Source organism: Heptranchias perlo, chromosome 1 (genome assembly GCF_035084215.1).
Source record: "Heptranchias perlo isolate sHepPer1 chromosome 1, sHepPer1.hap1, whole genome shotgun sequence".
NCBI lineage: Eukaryota > Metazoa > Chordata > Chondrichthyes > Hexanchiformes > Hexanchidae > Heptranchias > Heptranchias perlo.
The window spans coordinates 115,224,908-115,245,663 of record NC_090325.1 but is presented as its reverse complement, the minus strand read 5'-3'; the positions used below and the strand labels follow the sequence as shown (position 1 = coordinate 115,245,663).

The following is a 20,756-nucleotide window of genomic DNA, read 5'->3' as shown; positions in this document are numbered from 1 at the left end:
CATTCCTTCATCGTCGCTGGGTCAAAATCCTGGAACTCCCTTCCTAACAGCACTGTGGGAGAACCGTCACCACACGGACTGCAGCAGTTCAAGGCTGCGGCTCCCCACCACCTTCTCAAGGGCAATTAGGGATGGGCAATAAATGCCGGCCTCGCCAGCAATGCCCACATCCCATGAACGAATAAAAAAAAAAGCACAGGCTGGGTTGGAACTAGGACTTTCCTGGCCAGTATGCTCAAGACAATAAGTAGCAGAGGCAAACAGGGGACCCCAAACAATAAACACACATTCAGATAAAATTGCAATGTAGCTCTGAAGGACTTGAAGTACAAGCTGCATGAATAATCAAACTTTTGCTTTCCTAACAGATTGGCAAACATCCAGAATGTCACAATTCCAAATGCGCCCAAAGACAATAGTTCAAGATCAATGTATTACAAAACACTTTCCTAATCCCCTCCCAATGAGGGAATCACATTCCTCTTTAAAAAGTGATCAGAAAGCATACTAAACACAAGCTGGAAAACTGCAAATATTTTAACATGCTAAAAGTAGAAAAAAGATTCAGTAGGGCAACAATTGTATGCAGGCCTCTGTGGGTGTGATGCAGGCCAGTGGCTAAAAGGTGAGCCAAAACTCCAGATTAAAAGAAGGCTTTCCCAGCAGCATCCCTTTCCAACCAGCAATGGTGCTGCTCTCAAATCATTCTCCTGCCTTGAAAATCAAAAAGGTGTTTTTGGAACAGAGAAGGAAAAGGGGAAATAAAGGAGAGAAAAAAAAAAGGAGAAATATGCAGGAGAAAAAATGATATAGTGTTCAAATCCCTCCATGGTCTCACCCCTCCCTATCTGTAACCTCCCCAAGCCCTACAACCCTCTGAGAACTCTGCGTTCCTCCAGTTCTGGCCTCTTGCGCATGCCCCACTTCCTTCACCCTACCACTGGTAGCTGTGTTTCAGCTGCCTAAGCCATAAAGCTCTGGAATTACCTCCCTAAACCTTTGCCTCTCCATCTCTCTCTCTTCCTTTAAGATGTTCCTTAAAACCTACCTCTTTGACCAAGCTTTTTAGTCATCCTGTCCTAATAACTTCTTGCTTGGCTCGGTGTCAAAGTTTGTCTAATACGCACCTTGGCTTGTTGGATCACATTAAAAGGCGCCATTATAAATGCAAGCTGTTGCTGATCATATCAGCTTTGCATATTTACCAGTACTCCTAGTTGCATGCAACAAACCATGTTAATTATTTGGTGGAATGTAATACACATACACACAATCAACCTATTCTTACCGGCAAAGATCTGAAGAAAAGAAGTGAAGGGTTTCATTTTTTGTTATTAATGGGTGGAAGGAAGTAGCATCAGTGCCATTAATCATATTGCACATATCTGTTGTCCACCAATCCAGTGACCTAAAGAATATTTTTTTGGGGGGGGGGGGGGGGGGGGGGGTGGAGAAAACAAAAAGAAAAAGTTAGAAGGAAAGGTCTTCTGTTTGAGCTGTAAAAAAAAGGAATAAAAGCAGCCACCAATATGTATGAGATGCACTGGCAATTCTACATTTATAAAAGTGATCTGTATATTAAATTTCATTATGATCAAAGAACGTAATTGATAATTCTGTACCTTATCCCACATCAAGTTGGGAACGCTGAATATTCTACGATAAATGAATTAGCTAGAACTCGCCCCTAGTTTAAAGTTTCCAGATTGAACATTAAAAACCTAAGAAAATAACTTACTTGTTGCCCTTCCATTCAATAATTCGAGTAAAATCTTTGTAGTTTTCTTTCCCCGTGAGAAAAGCATAACGACCATCAGCTGTCCCATTCATCTAAAAAATGATGCATTATGGAAAGAATTATTGTAAAGCAACCTAGTGCACAAAGAAAATAGGTCATCTGACATGTTAGAAACTTTTCAAAATGCAATTTTAGTAATTTAATTTCCTCCCTCTCCACACAAAATCTATTATTGAAATACCAATAATGGTACATAAACTATAGGAATGTACAGATGCATCAGGCCAGACAAGTGGGGAAACACAATTGGCTTAAAAATACTCACTGGCGATATTGATAGATTAGGTGAATGGGCAAAATTGTGGCAAATGGAATTCAATGTAGACAAATGTGAGGTCATCCACTTTGGATCAAAAAAGGATAGAACAGGGTCCTTTCTAAATGGTAAAAAGTTAAAAACAGTGGATGTCCAAAGGGACTTAGGCGTTCAGGTACATAGATCATTGAAGTGTCATGAACAGGTGCAGAAAATAATCAAGACGGTTAATGGAATGTTGGCCTTTATATCTAGAGGACTAGAGTACAAGGGGGCAGAAGTTATGCTGCAGCTATACAAAACCCTGGTTAGACCGCACCTGGAGTACTGTGAGCAGTTCTGGACACTGCACCTTCGGAAAGACATATTGGCCTTGGAGGGAGTGCAGCGTAGGTTTACTAGAATGATAGCCGGACTTCAAGGGTTAAGTTATGAGGAGAGATTACACAAATTGGGGTTGTATTCTCTGGAGTTTCGAAGGTTAAGGGGTGATCTGATCAAAGTTTATAAAGATATTAAGGGGAACAGAAGGGTGAAGAGAGAGAAACTATTTCCGCTGGTTGGGGATTCTAGGAGTAGGGGGGCACAGTCTAAAAATTAGAGCCAGACCTTTCAGGAGCGAAATTAGAAAACACTTCTACACACTAAGGGTGGTAGAAGTTTGGAACTCTCTTCCACCAACGGCAATTGATACTAGCTCAATTGCTAAATTTAAATCTGAGATAGATAGCTTTTTGGCAACCAAAGGCATTAAGGGATATGGGCCAAAGGCAGGTATATGGAGTTAGATTACAGATCAGCCATGATCTTATCAAATGGCGGAGCAGGCACGAGGGGCTGAATGGCTTACTCCTGTTCCTATGTCTGAGGAACAATTGCAGTAAACTGATTTTTGTTCCTTTAAAAAAAATGCTACATTCAAGTTTGTGCATTGATGGTCTTTCTTGAACTCAGATTCTATTACATTCAAGGACAGACACATGCACACTAAAAGAGCTATTTAGAATGTGTTAGTTAGGAGGCTTCCAAAAATTTCAGAAACTAGGCAGTACCAAGCAAAAAGACACAGCCACCCTAAATTAAAAAAGGTGAAAAAATTAAACAAACCAGAGTGAACATCTGAAGGCAAAGATGTCATCAGAACTGGATTTGAAAAGTTACCATTCTTTCCTTTTCAAAATATTGACTGAATTGCTGTGCATTTTCAGTTATTTCTGATTCCCAGCGGTCACAGCTTATCTTCATTTACATGTGAGCCAAGTGCAAGAATGGCTTACCTTATGATAGAGTCCAAAATACTCATCAATGTCCTTTATGACTAAATGAATGGCTGCAAGTACTGGATCTTTGTAACCCCAAAGAAACTCATGTACGGTTCGCATTGTGAAAAGACCCTCTCTTTCGAATGTTACCAGAGCTTCTGCCAGTATGGTCTGGGAACTGGAATATCTGACCATATTCATAACAGTCTATTTACAACAAAAAAAATAAAAGTAAATCAATTCAAGTATAAACTAAAATGAAAGTAATTTGCAGCTTTCATATATTTGTATTTAGTTGACTTAGAACAGAATTTTCTCTTTACATAGTTGAATACTCAATAGGGTAGATTTTCCACTGCCTTGCACCTTGCAGTGGTTGGCATGGGGGGGGGGGGTGCGGGTGCGGGAGGAGGCATTGCCCAGGTGCAGGGCAGAGAGAATAGCAGAGACCTTTTGTGTCAGATCTCTTCCCTGCCATTGCATGGCCCCAGGATTGCCTGGTGCTCTCTCTAGTTATCTAACTGAATCTGTATCTGTAGGAGGCACAGACCCAACATTGCTATACTAATGAGGTGGGGGAAGGGGTGTTTCCAGCATCCCCCCCCCCTCATTCGCCAGCAGATCTGCTCGATGGCACTTCAGCAGTGGGGCTCGTGAAAACTTGGCTCTACGGCTTACACCCACCCCAGGCCAACCAGAGGATCCACAGAAGTTCCAGGAGCAGGCCAAGGATGAAGCAGTTAAGTGAGTGCACTTAACTGCATCTTCTTAGAGGACAATTTCAAGCACTTGGTCGGCTACTGATCTCCATCAGAATGCCCTGACGTCAAAGGAACAAAGTACAGCTGCAGGCGTCAATTTCCTCCCTTTATTGTTTAGAGGCACAAAGGTCCAGCCTGGAGTTCCCGAGCCATTGGGACAGCTGCCTCCTCACAGGTGCAGTGCACTTCAGATATACTGCACCCATCAGTTGCTGACAGAGAAAAAAAACCTCCTTTTCAATCATCTGAAATTCCATAACCAAAATCAGGAGGTTATTGCTAAAACACTTTCTGGTTCCAAAGTCCATTAAAAATCAGAAACAGCTCAAACTCAAAAGTTCTCAAATATCTGCATGTTAATCTGACGGTATCTTGGGATGTTTAAGAAATCGAGTTAAAAACAAAAAAAAGTCAGCAACTCACCACAACTGGAATATTCACTGTCCGAATCAAGTCAGTTTCAGGGTCTCCAGTGGACAACTCAGGAACAAACACATACGTCTTTGGGGTGATAGCAAACACCACCTTTCCATCATTCATAAATGTCACATTTTCTTTAGGTCTATATTCTCTGAAAGATTATGCTAAAGTTAGTTACCATTTAGGAAACTAATTAAGGCTCAGAAAGCATGGATAATTACTCACACACATAAAAAACATTCTTCTCTTCCCCCCGCCCGCCCCCCCGCGGGTGGCTTTATGCCTCAGAGTTTAGTCAGCAAGTAATTGAGCCATACTGTTTGGGAAGGAGTGAAAAGGGGGAAAGGTTTCATCTCTGTTTTATAGAGGGCAAACAGCAGCTAATTTGCCCACAGACAACAATGAAATAAGTGACCAGTTAATCTGTTGTGGTGGTGTTGATTAATGGATCAATGTCAGCCACAAAACCGGGCGAGACCTTCACTTTATAAAAAGTGCCATGAGATCTTTAATGGCTGCCTGAATAGACATATAGGGTCTCAGTTTAGTGTCTCTTCTGAAAGTGCACATCCAACAATGCAGCACTGTCTTAGTTCAGCCGAGATTACATCTTTGACTCAGGAAAGTATTATCAAATGATCTAAACTGACACTTAAATCCCTGGTCCATGTCAAATTAGCCAATCTCATCTGGGGCAACAATAGGGAAGCTACAATTGGCTTGAGTGCCCTGGATTAGGGAAGGGAAGTGAGGGGAGGGGGAAGCAGCATTTCCTAATTACTGATGATGTGGTGGGAGGCACAAAAGGCTAGGGGGTCAAGAGAGTAGTTTCAGGGAGGGGTTTTAGAGCTGGAGGAAGTTAGGGAGGGGCCAGGAAAAACTATGGAGGGATTTAAAAATACAGCAAAGAATTTTAAGTGAGGCATTGGAGACATAGAGCAAGAATGGGGTAAAGATTTGAGGCAGAGTTTTGGATGAACTGGTGAGGGAGGGGGCTGGGCAGGGAGAGCACTGAAATAAAATTAAGTCTGGAGGTTAACAAAGGGCACTCGACTCTCAGTGACAGATGATGCTAAGGAGGTGGAAGCAAATGGTCTTGGGATGGAGAGTGTCAGAAAATCAACTTGAGGTTGAACAGGACTCAGGGATGTAGCTGGCAGCTTGGTCCAACCAAAGACAGTTGGCAGGGAGGAAGGTGGAATCAATGGGAAAATTGAATTCATCAACCCCCACCACAAACTCCACTCCTCCCTCAGCCACGTTTAGCTGGAGGAATTGAACACTCAGGCTGGGTGATAGGCAAACAATCTGACAGCACAGAGCTGTGGAAGGGTCTCCTCACTAAGGTTATTTGGAGCGGCTTCATGTTGCTACTTGACTTAGCCAACAACAATCTGGGGCAGACAGCAGACTCCCATTCCATCCCCACAAACTTGAGCTTAAAATTTAATCTGCTAAAAAGTATTTTGAAGTTATTCTTAGGCATGTCATAATTATGTAGGATAGTTCATAAAAACAGTATCAAGAGGAACAATATTAATAAAGTTTTGTTAGAACTGGAGGAGGCTGTTAACAGATGACAAATTTAGTGTTCACTCATGACAGACAACACTACATCGAATGTGCAGTACAGAAACAGTCCATTCGGCCCAACAGGTCCACAACGACCCACATGTCTGCACTCAGTAGAGTGGGAGGAAGAGGGAAAATTAAGTCAATGCAAGAACTTGCAACGTATCAAACATCACAATAAATATTTTTCCTGCTGAGCAAGTACCATGAGATCCGAGGAGGCGTTAAGGGCATGAGTCATGAAGTAAGACGAAACCCAATTATACTGCAACAAGTTAATGTCAGTAAGAAAACAGCAAATCAAATTGCCAGATGAACACCAACATTATTTTTAGTTTAAAATAAGTATTCTAAAAAGCAAGAATATGTTTGTACTGCAACATCCAAGTCTTTCATTTCAGCATCTGCATGTGTATTCAACTCACATGCCTTGTAATTCTAAAGAACTTTGAGCATGCAGGGGAGGATCCAGTTGTCATGGTCCACATAAGAACCAATGACATAGGTAGAACTAAGAATGGGGTTCTGCTGAGACAGTTTGAGGAGCTAGGGTCTAAAGTAATCAGAACTTCAAAAAGCTAATAATCTCTGGATTACTAACTGAGCCACATGCAAATTGGCATGGGGCAAACAGATCAGAGAGATAAATGCATGGCTCAAAGTGGTGAGAAGAGTAGTTTCGATTCATGGGGCACTGGTACCAGTACTGGGGAAAGAGGGAGCTGTTCTGTTGCGACAGGCTCCACTTATACCTGGCTGGGACCAGCATCTGGCGAATCGAATAACTAGAGCTGTAGATAGCACTGTAAATTTAAAAAAAGGTGGGGAGGTGGTCAGGTGAGGGGAAATTTAGAAATCTAACAAGAAAAGTCAAAGTCAAGGCAACAGAGTCGTGTAGTGATTTGGGTAAAAATAAGCAGTGTGGCAAGTAGGGATAGAGTTTACCAATAAGGAGGGTCCAAGCAGGAAAAAAGTCAAAATTAAAGGCTCTTTGTGAATGCATGGAGCATTTTTAAAAGAAATTTGTTCATGGGATGTGGGCGTCACTGGCAAGGCCAGCATTTATTGCCCATCCCTAATTGCCTTCGAGAAGGTAGTGGTGAGCCGCCTTCTTGAACCGCTGCAGTCCATGTGGTGAAGGTTCTCCCCCAGTGCTGTTAGGTAGGGATCCAGGATTTTGACCCAGCGACAATGAAGGAACGGCGATATATTTCCAAGTCGGGATGGTGTGTGACTTGGAGGGGAACGTGCAGGTGGCGTTGTTCCCATGTGATGGTAGAGGTCGCGGGTTTGGGAGGTGCTGTTGAAGATGCCTTGGCAAGTTGCTGCAGTGCATCCTGTGGATGGTACACACTGCAACCATGGTGTGCTGGTGGTGAAGGGAATGAATGTTTAGGGTGGTCGATGGGGTGACAATCAAGTGGACTGCTTTGTCCTGGATGGTGTCGAGCTTCTTGAGTGTCGTTGGAGTTGCACTCATCCAGGCAAGTGGACAGTATTCCATCACACACCTGACTTGTGCCTTGTAAACTGTGGATAGGCTTTGGGGAGTCAGGTGAGCCACTCGCTGCAGAATATCCAGCCTCTGACCTGTTCTTGTAGCCACACTATTTATGTGGCTGGTCCAGTTAAGTTTCTGGTCAATGGTGACCCCCAGGATGTTGATGGTGGGGGTTTCGGCGATGCTAATGCCGATGAATGTCATGGATAGGTGGTTAAACTCTCTTGTTGGAGATGGTCATTGCCTGCCACGAATGTTACTTGCCACTTATCAGCCCAAGCCTGGATGTTGTCCAGGTCTTGCTGCACGCGGGCATGGACTGCTTCATTATTTGATGAGTTGCGAATGGAACTGAACACTGTGCAATCATCAGCAAACATCCCCATTTCTGACCTTATGATAGAAGGAACGTCATTGATGAAACAGCTGAAGATGGTTGGGCCTAGGACACTGCCCTGAGGAACTCCTGCAGCAATGTCTTGGGGCTGAGATGATTGGCCTCCAACAACCACTACCATCTTCCTTTGTGCTAGGTATGACTCCAGCCACTGGAGAGTTTGCCCCCCCCGATTCCCATTGACTTCAATTTTACTAGGGCTCCTTGGTGCCACACTCGGTCAAATGCTGCCTTGATGTCAAGGGCAGCCACTCTCACCCCACCTCTGGAATTCAGCTCTTTTAACCATGTTTGGACCAAGGCTGTAATGAGGTCTGGAGCTGAGTGGTCCTGGTGGAACCCAAACTGAGCATTGGTGAGCAGGTTATTGGTGACTAAGTGCCGCTTGATAGCACTGTCGGCGACACCTTCCATCACTTTGCTGATGATTGAGAGTAGACCGATGGGGCGGTAATTGGCCGGATTGGATTTGTCCTGCTTTGTGGACAGGACATACCTGGGCAATTTTCCACATTGTTGGGTAGATGCCAGTGTTGTAGCTGTACTGGAACAGTTTGGCTGGAGGCATAGCTAGTTCTGGAGCACAAATCTACAGCACTACAGCAGGGATGTTGTCGGGGCTCATAGCCTTCGTAACAAGATAGATGAATTAGATGCACAAGAAGAGATGGGTTTGATCTCGTAGCCATTACGGAGATGTGGTTGCAAAGAGACCAAGATTGGGAACTAAATATTCCAGGAAACATGTTTAGAAAAGACAGACAGAATGGAAAAGGAGGGGGTGCAGCCATAATAAAGGATCTTGGCTCGGAAGATCAGGAAGTAGAATCAATATGGGTGGAAATAAGAAACAAGGGGCAGAAAACACTGATGGTAGTAGTTTATAGACCCCCAATAGAAGCTATACAGTAGGACAGTATTAATCATGAAATAATAGATTATAACAAAGGTAATGCAGTAATCATGGGGGACTTTAATCTTCATATATAGACTGGGCCAATCAAATTGGCAAAGGTAGTCTGGAGGACGAGTTAATGGAATGCATTTGAGACGGTTTCATAGAGCAAAACGTCATGGAACCAATCTGGGAACAAGCTATTTTGGATCTTGTATTGTGTGATATAACAGGGTTAATTAGTAATCTCGCAGTAAAGGATCCCCTGGGGAAGAGTGATCATAATATGATGAATTTCACATTCAATTTGAGAGTTACGTACTTAAGTCTGAAACTTAAATAACGCCAATTACATAGGTATGAGGGGTGAATTGGCTAAGGTAGATTGGGAAATTAAAGGGTACGATGGCTGATTATATACGTTCCATTGAGAAATAAAAACTCCACAGGAAAAGTGATTCATCCGTGGCTAAAGTTAAGGATAGTATTAGATTAAAAGAAAAGGCTTAGAATGTTGCCCAGAAGAGTAGTAAGCCTGAGGATTGGAGAGTTTTAGAAACCAGCAAAGGACGAGCAAAAAAATTGATAAAGGAGAAAATAGAATATGAAAGTAAACTGGCAAGAAATATAAATGATGTGGAGATGCCGGTGATGGACTGGGGTGGACAAATGCAAGGAATCTTACAACACCAGGTTATAGTCCAACAATTTTATTTTAAAATCACAAGCTTTCGGAGATTATCCCCTTCGTCAGGTGATTCACCTGACGAAGGGGATAATCTCCGAAAGCTTGTGATTTTAAAATAAAATTGTTGGACTATAACCTGGTGTTGTAAGATTCCTTACAAGAAATATAAAAACAGATTCTAAGAGCTTCTACATGTAAAAAGGAGTAGCAAAAGTAAACGTTGGTCCCCTAGAGACTGAGACAGGAGAAAATGTAATGGGGAAATCAGGAAATGGCAGAGACGTTAAATATTTTGTTAATGTCTTCACAGTAGAAGACACAAAAAGCATACATACCAGAGTGAGGAACCAAAGGCTAATGAGTGAGGAACTTAAAGTAATAGTATCAGTGGAGAAAAAATACTTTAGAAACTAATGGGACTAAAAGTTGATAAATCCCATGGACCTGATGGCCTACATCTGAGGGTTCTAAAAGAGGTGGCTGCAGAGATAGTGGATGCATTGGTTATGATCTTCCAAAATTCCCTAGATTCTAGAACGGTCCCAGTGGATTGGAAGGTAGCAAATGCAACCCCACTATTCAAGAGAGGGAGAGAAAACGGAGCTTCAGGCCAGTTAACCTGGTATCAGTCGTCAGGAAAATGCTGGAATCCATTATTAAGGAAGTGATAACAGGGCACTTGGAACATCATAACATGATTGGTTTTATGACAGGGAAATTGTGTTTGACAAATTTATTAGAGTTTTTTGAGGATGTAACTAGCAGAGTGGATAAAGGAAAACCAGTGGATTTGTGTATTTGGATTTTCAAAAAGCATTCAATAAGGTGCCACATAAAAGGTTGTTGTGCAAGATAAGGGCTCATGGAGTTGGGGGTAACATATTAGCATGGATAGAGGATTGGTTAACAGACAGAAAACAGTAGGGATACACGGGTCATTTTCAGGTTGGCAGGCTGTAACTAATGGGGTGCTGCAAGGATTAGTGCTGGGGCTTCAGGTATTTACAATCTTTATTAATGACATTGATGAAGGGACCGAGTGTAGTGTATCCAAGTTTGCTGACTATGCAAAGTTTGGTGGGAAAGTAAGCTGTGAGGACAAAGAGTCTGCAAAGGCATATAGACAGGTTAAGTGAGTGGGCAAGAAGGTGGCAGATGGAGTATAATGTGGAGAAATGTGATGTTATTCACTTTGGTCGTAATAGAAAAACAGAATATTTTTTAAATGGTGAGAAAATATTAAATGTTGGTGTCCAGAGACTTCAGTATCCTGGTACAAGAGGTAACAAGGAGGGTAACACATTTGATGTAGTTTAGCAAGGCTTTTGATAAGGTGCCACATGGCAGACTGGTCAAAAAAAGCCCATGGGATCCAAGGGAAAGTGGCTAGTTCGATCCAAAACTGGCTTAGTGGCAGGAAGCAAAAGGGTAATGGTTGACAGGTGTTTGTGCGACTGGAAGGCTATTTCCAGTGGGGTCCCGCAAGGCTCACTACTAGGTCCCTTGCTTTTTGTGGTATATATTAATGATTTGGACTTGAATGTGGGAGCTTGATCAAGAAATTTGCAGATGATACAAAAAGTGACCATGTGGTTGATAGTGAGGAGGAAAGCTGGACTGCAGGAACATATCAATGGACTGGTCAGGTGGGCAGAAAAATGGCAAATGGAATTCAATCCAGAGAAGTATTAGGTAACGCATTTGGGGAGGGCAAACAAGGCAAGGGAGTACATAATAAATGGGAGGATACTGAGAGGTGTAGAGGAACGGAGGGACCTTGGAGTGCATGTCCACAGATCCCTGAATGGTAGCAGGACAGATGGGTGAGGTGGTGAAAAAGGCATACGGGATACTTTCCTTTATTAGCCAAGGCGTAGAAAGCAGGAGCAGGGAGGCTATGCTGGAACTGAATAAAACATTGGTTAGGCCACAGCTTGAGTACTGTGTACAGTTCTGGTCACCACATTGCAGGAAAGGTGTGATTGCACTAGAGAGGGCGCAGAGGAGATTTATGAGGATATTGCAAGGGCTGGAGAATTTTAGCTATGAGAAAAGATTGGATAGGCTGGGGTTGTTTTCTTTGGGAAAAAAAAAATGAGGCTATGGGAGATTTAATTGAGCTTTATAAAATTATGCCAGGACTAAATAGATCCTCCTTATTTCCCTTAGCAGAGGGGTCAATAACCAGGGGGCATAGATTTAAAGTGATTGGTAGAAGGATTTGAGGGGAGCTGAGGAGAAATGTTTTCAACCAGAGGGCAGTGTGAGTCTGGAAAGGGTGGTAGAGGCAGAAACGCTCAACTCATTTAAAAAGTATTTGAATGTGCACTTGAAGTGCCATAACATACAGGGTTACAGACCAAGTGCTGGAACGTGGGATTAAGCTGGATAGCTCTTTTTCAGCCAGCATGAACGCGATGGGCTGAATGGCCTCCTTCTGTGCCCATAACTTTCTATGACTCTAAGAAACACAAAAAGTTAGCATGCAGGTACAGCGGGCAATTAGGAAAGCAAATGGCATGGTGGCCTTTATTGCAAGGGGGTTGGAGTACAAGAGTAAGGAAAAAGAAAGGGAAAGTGACTATAGACTTTAGGTGAAAGACAGATTGCATTTATATAGCACCTTTCAAGACATGAAGACGTCCCAAAGCACTTTAGTCAATTGGAGGATAGTAACAGACTTCAGGAGGAATTTAATGGAGAGAAGTGATACATTTTGGTAGGAAGAATGAGGAGAGGCAATACAAACTAAATGGTACAAATTTGAAGTGGGTGCAGCAACATGGTGACCTGGGGGTGTATGTGCACAAATCTTTGAAGGTGGCAGGATAGGTTGATAAGGATGTTAAAGCATATGGCATCCTGGGCTTTATTAATAGAGGCAGAGAGTACAAAAGCAAGGAAGTTACGCTGAACCTTTATAAAACACTGATTAGGCCTCAGCTGGAGTATTGTGTTGAATTCTGGGCACCACCCTTTAGGAAGGATGTCAAGACTTGAGGGTGCGGAAGAGATTTACTGGAATGGTGCCAGAGATGTGCAATTTCAGGTATGTGGAGCGATTGGAGAAGCTGAGGTGGTTCTCCTGAGAACAGAAGGTTAAGGGGAGATTTGATAGAGGTGTTCAAAATCATGAAAGGTTTTGACAGAGTAAATGAGGAGAAACTGTTTCCAGTGGCAGAAGGGTCGGTAACCAGAGGACACAGATTTAAGGTGGTCAGCAAAAGAGAGGCGACATGAGGAAACACGTGAATTATAATGATCTGGAATGCACTGCCTGAAAAGGTTGGTGGAAGCAGATTCATTGGTAACTTTCAAAAAGGAATTAGATAAATACTTGAAAGGAAAAAATTTACAGGGCTATGGGCAAAGAGTAGAGGAATTGGATAGCTCTTTCAAAGAGCTGGCACAGGTAGGAAGGGCCGAATGGCCCCCTCCTGTGCTGTACCTACGATGATTCTATGACAGAGGCAAGATTGCCACCATTGAGCCACGGCTGACACTTGAAGGTTGCTCTGTTGAAAAATCCAAAATATCACTTAGATCATTAAATCAAAAAAAAAATTGTGAAATGCTTAAAAATTAACCAGAATGCACGATATTTAAAATGGAAAAATTCAAAGTTTTCCAAGTAGCATGCTCCAGTCCACCCAGAGAATAGCCCAAATGTTGTGCATTCAACATTTGCATTTCTCCCTTCAGGCTTTCATGAGCGGATATTATCCAATAACAATGAAGGAATGTTATGCATACCTACAGCTTAAATTATAAAAGCTCCAGTAACTGTTTGTTTTCACATGTCACAGACTTATAAAATCAGGGCTGTTTGAGTGGTCAGCTTTTTTGGAAGTTGTTGTGCACAGAGAAATTAATACAGCTTTCAGGAGATTGAATGAATTGGGTAGAGTCCACAATGGCATACACTATATGTGGTCTGTGGAAGGAAGAGTTCAGGGACCAAATAGTCTTCCTTATTCCATGTTTCTTTTTGCTTTTAAAAAGTTTTAAAAAAAGCACTTCAGAATTTCTCCAAAACTATGAAAGGTACTGTTAGCGTGGATTTTGGACTGTTGAATTAAAGGCAACGATGAAGTGACTAATGGGTACATGACAGTGGTATTTACCCTATATTTAAGCCTTTAATTAAGGTTAGTCTAATCTACACAAAGCGCATTTCAATGTGGTTTTAGGGTAAATACCACTGTCATGTACCCATTAGTCACTTCATCGTTGCCTTTAATTCAACAGTCCAAAATCCACGCTAACAGTACAAAAAGGTTCAACTAACACATTGAAGTAGCTTCAGCTGAACAGATTAGAATTTCATCTCATACCTGTAAGTATAAGGGCCTTTCTCCTCAAGGAAGGGTTTTCCTCCATTTAGCACCTCATCAGGGTTTGTGACATTGAAGAAGTAAAATTGCATGTAAATTGGTGGAGGAGGATTTTTCCAAGTTTCAAAGGCAACTGTACCATTCCTCAGCTGTACTTCCTGCAAAAAGATATGAGCAAGTGAGAAAGGCAACCAGCATGGATGAGGCAAGTCTTTAATAGTAGGCACGATATGGGGGAGTGGGACTAGCTGGATTGCTCTTGCATAGAGCCGGCATGGACTTGATGGGCCGAATGGCCTCCTTCTGTGCTGTAACCTATGATTCTATTCTATTGTTAAAGCCATGATGTGGAGATGCCGGTGATGGACTGGGGTTGACAAACGTAAGGAATCTTACAACACCAGGTTATAGTCCGACTGTTTTATTTGAAAACTTTCGGAGGCTTTCTCCTTGATCCCACACTCACCTGACGAAGGAGAAAGCCTCCGAAAGCTTGGTGATTTTCAAATAAAACAGTTGGACTATAATCTGGTGTTGTAAGATTCCTTACATATTGTTAAAGCAACAGAGAACAGATTCAATGGTACAGTCCAATAGGAATGCTAATTTGAAACGTCAGCTTTAGAAAACCCTCTAACAAGATGTTCTTTTAATTAAAAGAAATATGAACTTCTATGTTCAATTCCCCACAGTGAAAATCCTGATTTGGCAAGTACCACTGTGCATTGAGGGTAGTGGGCAAGAAAATATGCTCTCCAGTGGGAGGAAACATTTGGAAACAAAACAATTTTGATCAATCTTGCAGTTGCTTACACACTGGCTAGGCTTGCATTGTGGAGGGTGGGTGGTTTTATATATATATATTATATATTAGTGTTAAAATGATTTATAAAGTCAGATCTCCCTTGAATAATTGAGCTACAAGAGCAGAAAGTCACATTTTTAAATCCAGTTTGCATTGAATTAGCTGATTTTAGCCAGGGCAACCTCAATGCTTCTGAACAAGGGTTGAGAGGATGGTCCCAACCGCAGATGCAGTGTGAACTGAATTGGCTGGAGTCCATGTGACATTAAGAGGCTCAGTGCACTGGACACAGCGAAGGCTGTCAGCCCTATCAAGATCCTGAAGACCTGCACACTAGAACTAACTGCCTCCCAGCCAAGCTGGTCCACTGCAGCCATGACACTGCCATCAACCTGAAAATATGCAAAGTTGCCCAGGTATATCTCAAGAGTACGGTAGCATAGTGGTTATGTTACTAGACTAGTAATCCAGAGGCCTGGACTAAAATCCAGAGTCACGAGTTCAAATCCCACCACAGCAGCTGGGGAATTTAAATTCAATTAATTAATTAAATTCAATTAAATAAAAATCTGGAATTAAAATACTAGTATCAGTAATGATGGCCATGAAACTACTGGATTGTCGTAAAAACCCATCTGGTTCACTAATGTCCTTTAGGGAAGGAAGCCTGCCGCCCTTACCCGGTCTGGCCTATATGTGACTCCAGACCCACAGCAATGTGGTTGATTCTTAATTGCCCTCTGAAATGGCCTAGCAAGCCACTCAGTTGTAAAATCTCGCTACGAAAAGTCATAATAAGAATAAAACCGGACGGACCACCCGGCACCGGACACGACAACGGCAAAACACCAAGCCCAGTCGACCCTGCAAGGTCCTCCTTACTAACATCTGGGGACTTGTGCCAAAATTGGGAAAGCTGTCCCACAGACTAGTTAAGCAACAGCCTGACATAGCCATACTCTCAGAATCATACCTTTCAGCCAACGTCCCAGACTCTTCCATCACCATCCCTGGGTATGTCCTGTCCCACCGGCAGGACAGAGCCACCAGAGGTGGCGGTACAGTGATATACAGTCAGGAGGGAGTGGCCCTGGGAGTCCTCAACATTGACTCTGGACCCCATGAAATCTCATGGCATCAGGTCAAACATGGGCAAGGAAACCTCCTGCTGATTACCACCTACTGTCCTCCCCCTGGCTTGGTAGCACCACTACTGACCGAGCTGGCCGAGTCCTGAAGGACATAGCTGCTAGACTGGGCCTGCGGCAGGTGGTGAGCGAACCAACACAAGGGAAAAACTTACTTGATCTCGTCCTCACCAATCTACCTGTCGCAAATGCATCTGTCCATGACAGTATTGGTAGGAGTGACCACCGCACAGTCCTCGTGGAGATGAAGTCCCGTCTTCGCACTGAGGACACCATCCAACGTGTTGTGTGGCACTACCACCGTGCTAAATGGGATCGATTCAGAACAGATCCAGCCGCTCAAAACTGGGCATCCATGAGGCGCTGTGGGCCATCAGCAGCAGCAGAATTGTATTCCAGCACAATCTGTAACCTCATGGCCCGGCATATTCCTCACTCTACCATTACCAACAAGCCAGGGGATCAACCCTGGTTCAATGAGGAATGTAGAAGAGCATGCCAGGAGCAGCACCAGGCGTACCGAAAAATGAGGTGCCAACCTGGTGAAGCTACAACTCAGGACTAGATACTAAACAGCAGAAGCAACATGCTATAGACAGAGCTAAGCGATTCCACAACCAACGGATCAGATCAAAGCTCTGCAGTCCTGCCATATCCAGTCGTGAATGGTGGTGGACAATTAAACAACTAAGGGGAGGAGGAGGCTCTGCAAACATCCCCATCCTCAATGATGGCGGAGTCCAGCACGTGAGTGCAAAAGACAAGGCTGAAGCGTTTGCAACCATCTTCAGCCAGAAGTGCTGAGTGGATGATCCATCTCGGCCTCCTCCCGATATCCCCACCATCACAGAAGACAGTCTTCAGCCAATTCGATTTACTCCACGTGATATCAAGAAACGGCTGAGTGCACTGGATACAGCAAAGGCTATGGGCCCCGACAACATCCCAGCTGTAGTGCTGAAGACTTGTGCTTCAGAACTAGCTGCGCCTCTAGCCAAGCTGTTCCAGTACAGCTACAACACTGGCATCTACCCAACAATGTGGAAAATTGCCTAGGTATGTCCTGTCTGCAAAAAGCAGGACAAATCCAATCCGGCCAATTACCGCCCCATCAGTCTACTCTCAATCATCAAAGTGATGGAAGGTGTCGTCAGCAGTGCTATCAAGCTGCACTTACTCACCAATGCTCAGTTTGGGTTCTGCCAGGACCGCTCAGCTCCAGACCTCATTACAGCCTTGGTCCAAATATGGACAAAAGAGCTGAATTCCAGAGGTGAGGTGAGAGTGACTGCTCTTGACATCAAGGCAGCATTTGACCGAGTGTGGCACCAAGAAGCCCTAGTAAAATTGAAGTCAATGGGAATCAGGGGGAAAACTCTCCAGTGGCTGGAGTCATACCGAGCACAAAGGAAGATGGTAGTGGTTGTTGGAGGCCAATCATCTCAGCCCCAGGGCATTGCTGCAGGAGTTCCTCAGAGCAGTGTCCTAGGCCCAACCATCTTCAGCTGCTTCATCAATGACCTTCCCTCCATCATAAGGTCAGAAATGGGGATGTTCGCTGATGACCACACAGTGTTCAGTTCCATTCGCAACCCCTTAAATAACGAAGCAGTCCGAGCCCGCATGCAGCAAGACCTGGACAACATCCGAGCTTGGGCTCATAAGTGGCAAGTAACATTCGCGCCAGATAAGTGCCAGGCAATGACCATCTCCAACGAGAGAGTCTAACCACCTCCCCTTGACATTCAATGGCATTACCATCGCCGAATCCCCCACCAACATCCTGGGGGTCACCATTGACCAGAAACTTAACTGGACCAGCCATATAAATACAGTGGCTACGAGAGCAGGTCAGAGGCTGGGTATTCTGCGGCGAGTGACTCACCTCCTGACTCCCCAAAGCCTTTCCACCATCTACAAGGCACAAGTCAGGAGTGTGATGGAATACTCTCCACTTGCTTGGATGAGTGCAGCTCCAACAACACTCAAGAAGCTCGACACCATCCAAGATAAAGCAGCCCGCTTGATTGGCACCCCATCCACCACCCTAAACATTCACTCCCTTCACCACCGGCGCACCGTGGCTGCAGTGTGTACCATCCACAGGATGCACTGCAGCAACTCGCCAAGGCTTCTTCGACAGCACCTCCCAAACCCGCGACCTCTACCACCTAGAAGGACAAGAGCAGCAGGCACATGGGAACACCACCTGCACGTTCCCCTCCAAGTCACACACCATCCTGATCTGGAAATATATCGCCGTACCTTCATTGTCACTGGGTCAAAATCCTGGAACTCCCTTCCTAACAGCACTGTGGGAGAACCTTCACCACACGGACTGCGGCGGTTCAAGGCGGCGGCTCACCACCACCTTCTCAAGGGCAATTAGGGATGGGCAATAAATGCCGGCCTCGCCAGCGACGCCCACATCCTGTGAACGAATTAAAAAAAAGAAAAAAAAAGGATAAATGTCACCCAGCCAATTACCACCCTATCAGCCTCCCAATGATCAAAGTTATGGAAGGTGCAATCAAGTGCCATCTCAAGCAACTCAAAGCTTAGTTTGGGTTCTGATAAAATCACTTGGCTCCACACCTTACCACAGCCTTGGGCCAGACATGGGTGTAAGAGCTGAATGAGTGGTGAGGAGTGAAACTGCTCTCAACATCAAGGCAGCAAGTGACAGAGTACAGCATCATGGAGCCCCAGCAGAATTGAGGTCAGGGGGAAAAATCCTCCAGTAACCAATATTCAAGAATGTGGTTGTGGCTGTCAGAGGTCAATCATCACAGACCCAGGACATTACTATAGGAGTTTGTCATGGAAACATCTGCCCAGTGATATTCAGCTGCTTCATCAACAACCTCTCCTCCAACACAAGGTCAGGAGTGGGGCTGTTCATTGACAATTCCTGTATTCAATTCCATAACTCCTTTGATAATGAAGCAGCCTATGCTGGCCTGCAGCAGGTCATGGACAACATTCACATTCAGTCTGACAACTGGCAGGCAATTATCATCTGCAATGAGAGAAAAGTCCAACTAGCTCCCCTTGACTGAATTCCCCACCATCAAAATCTTAAAAGGTCACCATTGACTGGAATCTTAACTGGACTGGCCATATCAACAACATGGCTACAAACACAGGGCAGAGGGTGGGTACACCGACATGCTCATCTTCAGAACATCCCCCGCCCACACCCCCTGCCCAAAGCTTCACTATCATCTACAAGGCTCAAGTCAGGAGCATGATGGAATACTCACCACTTGCCTAGATGGGTGCAGCCACAAGATCAACACCATCCAGGTCGAAGCAAACCCCTGGATCGGCACCCTACCACTAGACTCAATAGCCATCTCGCCCACCACTAATGTACTGTGGCTGCAGTATGTACAGTCTACAGGAAGCTCTGCAGCAAGTCATGAGGCTTACTTAGCCAACAGCTCCCAGCCCCATGACCGCAACCACAGAGAAGGACAATAGCAATATCATAAGAATGCCTCCCAAGTTCCCTTCCAAGTCACACGCCATCCTGATGTGACCCTACATTGATGTGCAGTCAAAATCCTGAAACTCCCTACCTAATTAACACCATTGTAGGAGCACCATAAGCACGAAGACTGCAGCAGTTCAAGGTGACCAACCACCACATTCAGGGTGGCTGGGAAAGGACAATAAACACAGTCTTGCCAGGACTGCTCATTTCCTGTGAGCAAGTTTTAAAAAATTTCCACTGGTACTGAAAATCCTCCAGTACTTCACTCAAGTGAGTAAATTTCAGGAGAGATCAGACAGCAACTGTCATTTGATAGAGCCCCACAACTAATTGTGATCATTTTTAAAAATGGCATATCATACACACACAAGTCCTAGATAGTTTTCCAATCCCTAACCTGGGGGCACTGAGGCCATTGCCCTTGCCAGGAGGGTTAGTTTTAAACAGTTTGAACCTGGGATAAGAGTTCATGGAAAAAATATCCCATCAGAAAAGCACATGATAAAAAAACAGAAGGGGGTGGCAGGAAGGGAATAAAAAACAATGTCAAGCTCAAGCAAAAAGACAAAATGACAACTGAAACTTTGCCTCAATACGACTGCAAATTCCCTTCAGAACAAGGAAGGGAATAAGGGGTATATTTTACACCCAGCACTTAGTGCAGAGAATTTTAGTATCTAGTATTTGATGGAAAGCAGGAAGAAAAATGTGTCCCTAAGAGGGATACAACTGTTCCAGTGGGGAGTTAGAGGCAGGCGCAGCTCCTTCCACCGAGAAACTTTGTACTGCAAGGTACATTAACAGGGGTTTTACAACATATTCTTATAATGTTTACTTTAAAAACATTCATGGCCACTAACTTAGGAGTATACAGATGTAGTACAAGTGTTCTTCCTTGTTCCCCCTCCCCAGGTTAACATCGATAGATTGTGTCTTCACATATTTGTTGTATCAAGTTGCAGACGTCCTTTTTTGGTCCAGCTGCTTTAACTTTCAAAATTCTGAATAATGTCTTCTTTCTTACGGAAGAGTGCCCAGCTTCCACTTATTAGTCTACTTCTCTCTCTTTCCTGCACTTACTCACTCACACCACCCACCCCCCCCCCCCCCCACAAAACTAAACCACCCCAATACTACAAACAAGATTGAGAGACTGGGCACAGGGGCACTGGTGTCACTCCAGATTGATTATTTCATAGCACATTTTATTTACACACCAAACCAATGGGTCTCATGTAAAGTACAAAGCTCCATTGTCTCCAATGGTATTGAAGTTTTCAGCATCAAGGAAAGGGGCTCAGCTTCAGCTAGAAACAAGATGGAAATAATTAAAACTGCAAAACAAAAAGTGTTGGTTCATGAGTGGAGATTATAATTTTTCAACAGACGGAGGGACAGAGGCACTGAACCAACCAGCTTTTGT

General features: G+C 43.9%; 1 protein-coding gene across 1 annotated transcript in view; it reads right to left on the bottom strand.

Annotated features, from left to right (window-relative positions):
- Nucleotides 1-20,756, bottom strand: part of LOC137325309 (lysosome membrane protein 2-like) — a 65,495-nt gene that overhangs the window by 31,685 nt on the left and 13,054 nt on the right. The window contains exons 2-6 of the mRNA XM_067990251.1: nucleotides 13,885-14,042; nucleotides 4,501-4,648; nucleotides 3,332-3,523; nucleotides 1,739-1,830; nucleotides 1,289-1,408 (exon numbers count right to left, since the gene is read on the bottom strand). Coding sequence (XP_067846352.1) covers nucleotides 1,289-1,408; nucleotides 1,739-1,830; nucleotides 3,332-3,523; nucleotides 4,501-4,648; nucleotides 13,885-14,042 — 710 coding nt within the window. The remainder of the gene's footprint in view (nucleotides 1-1,288; nucleotides 1,409-1,738; nucleotides 1,831-3,331; nucleotides 3,524-4,500; nucleotides 4,649-13,884; nucleotides 14,043-20,756) is intronic.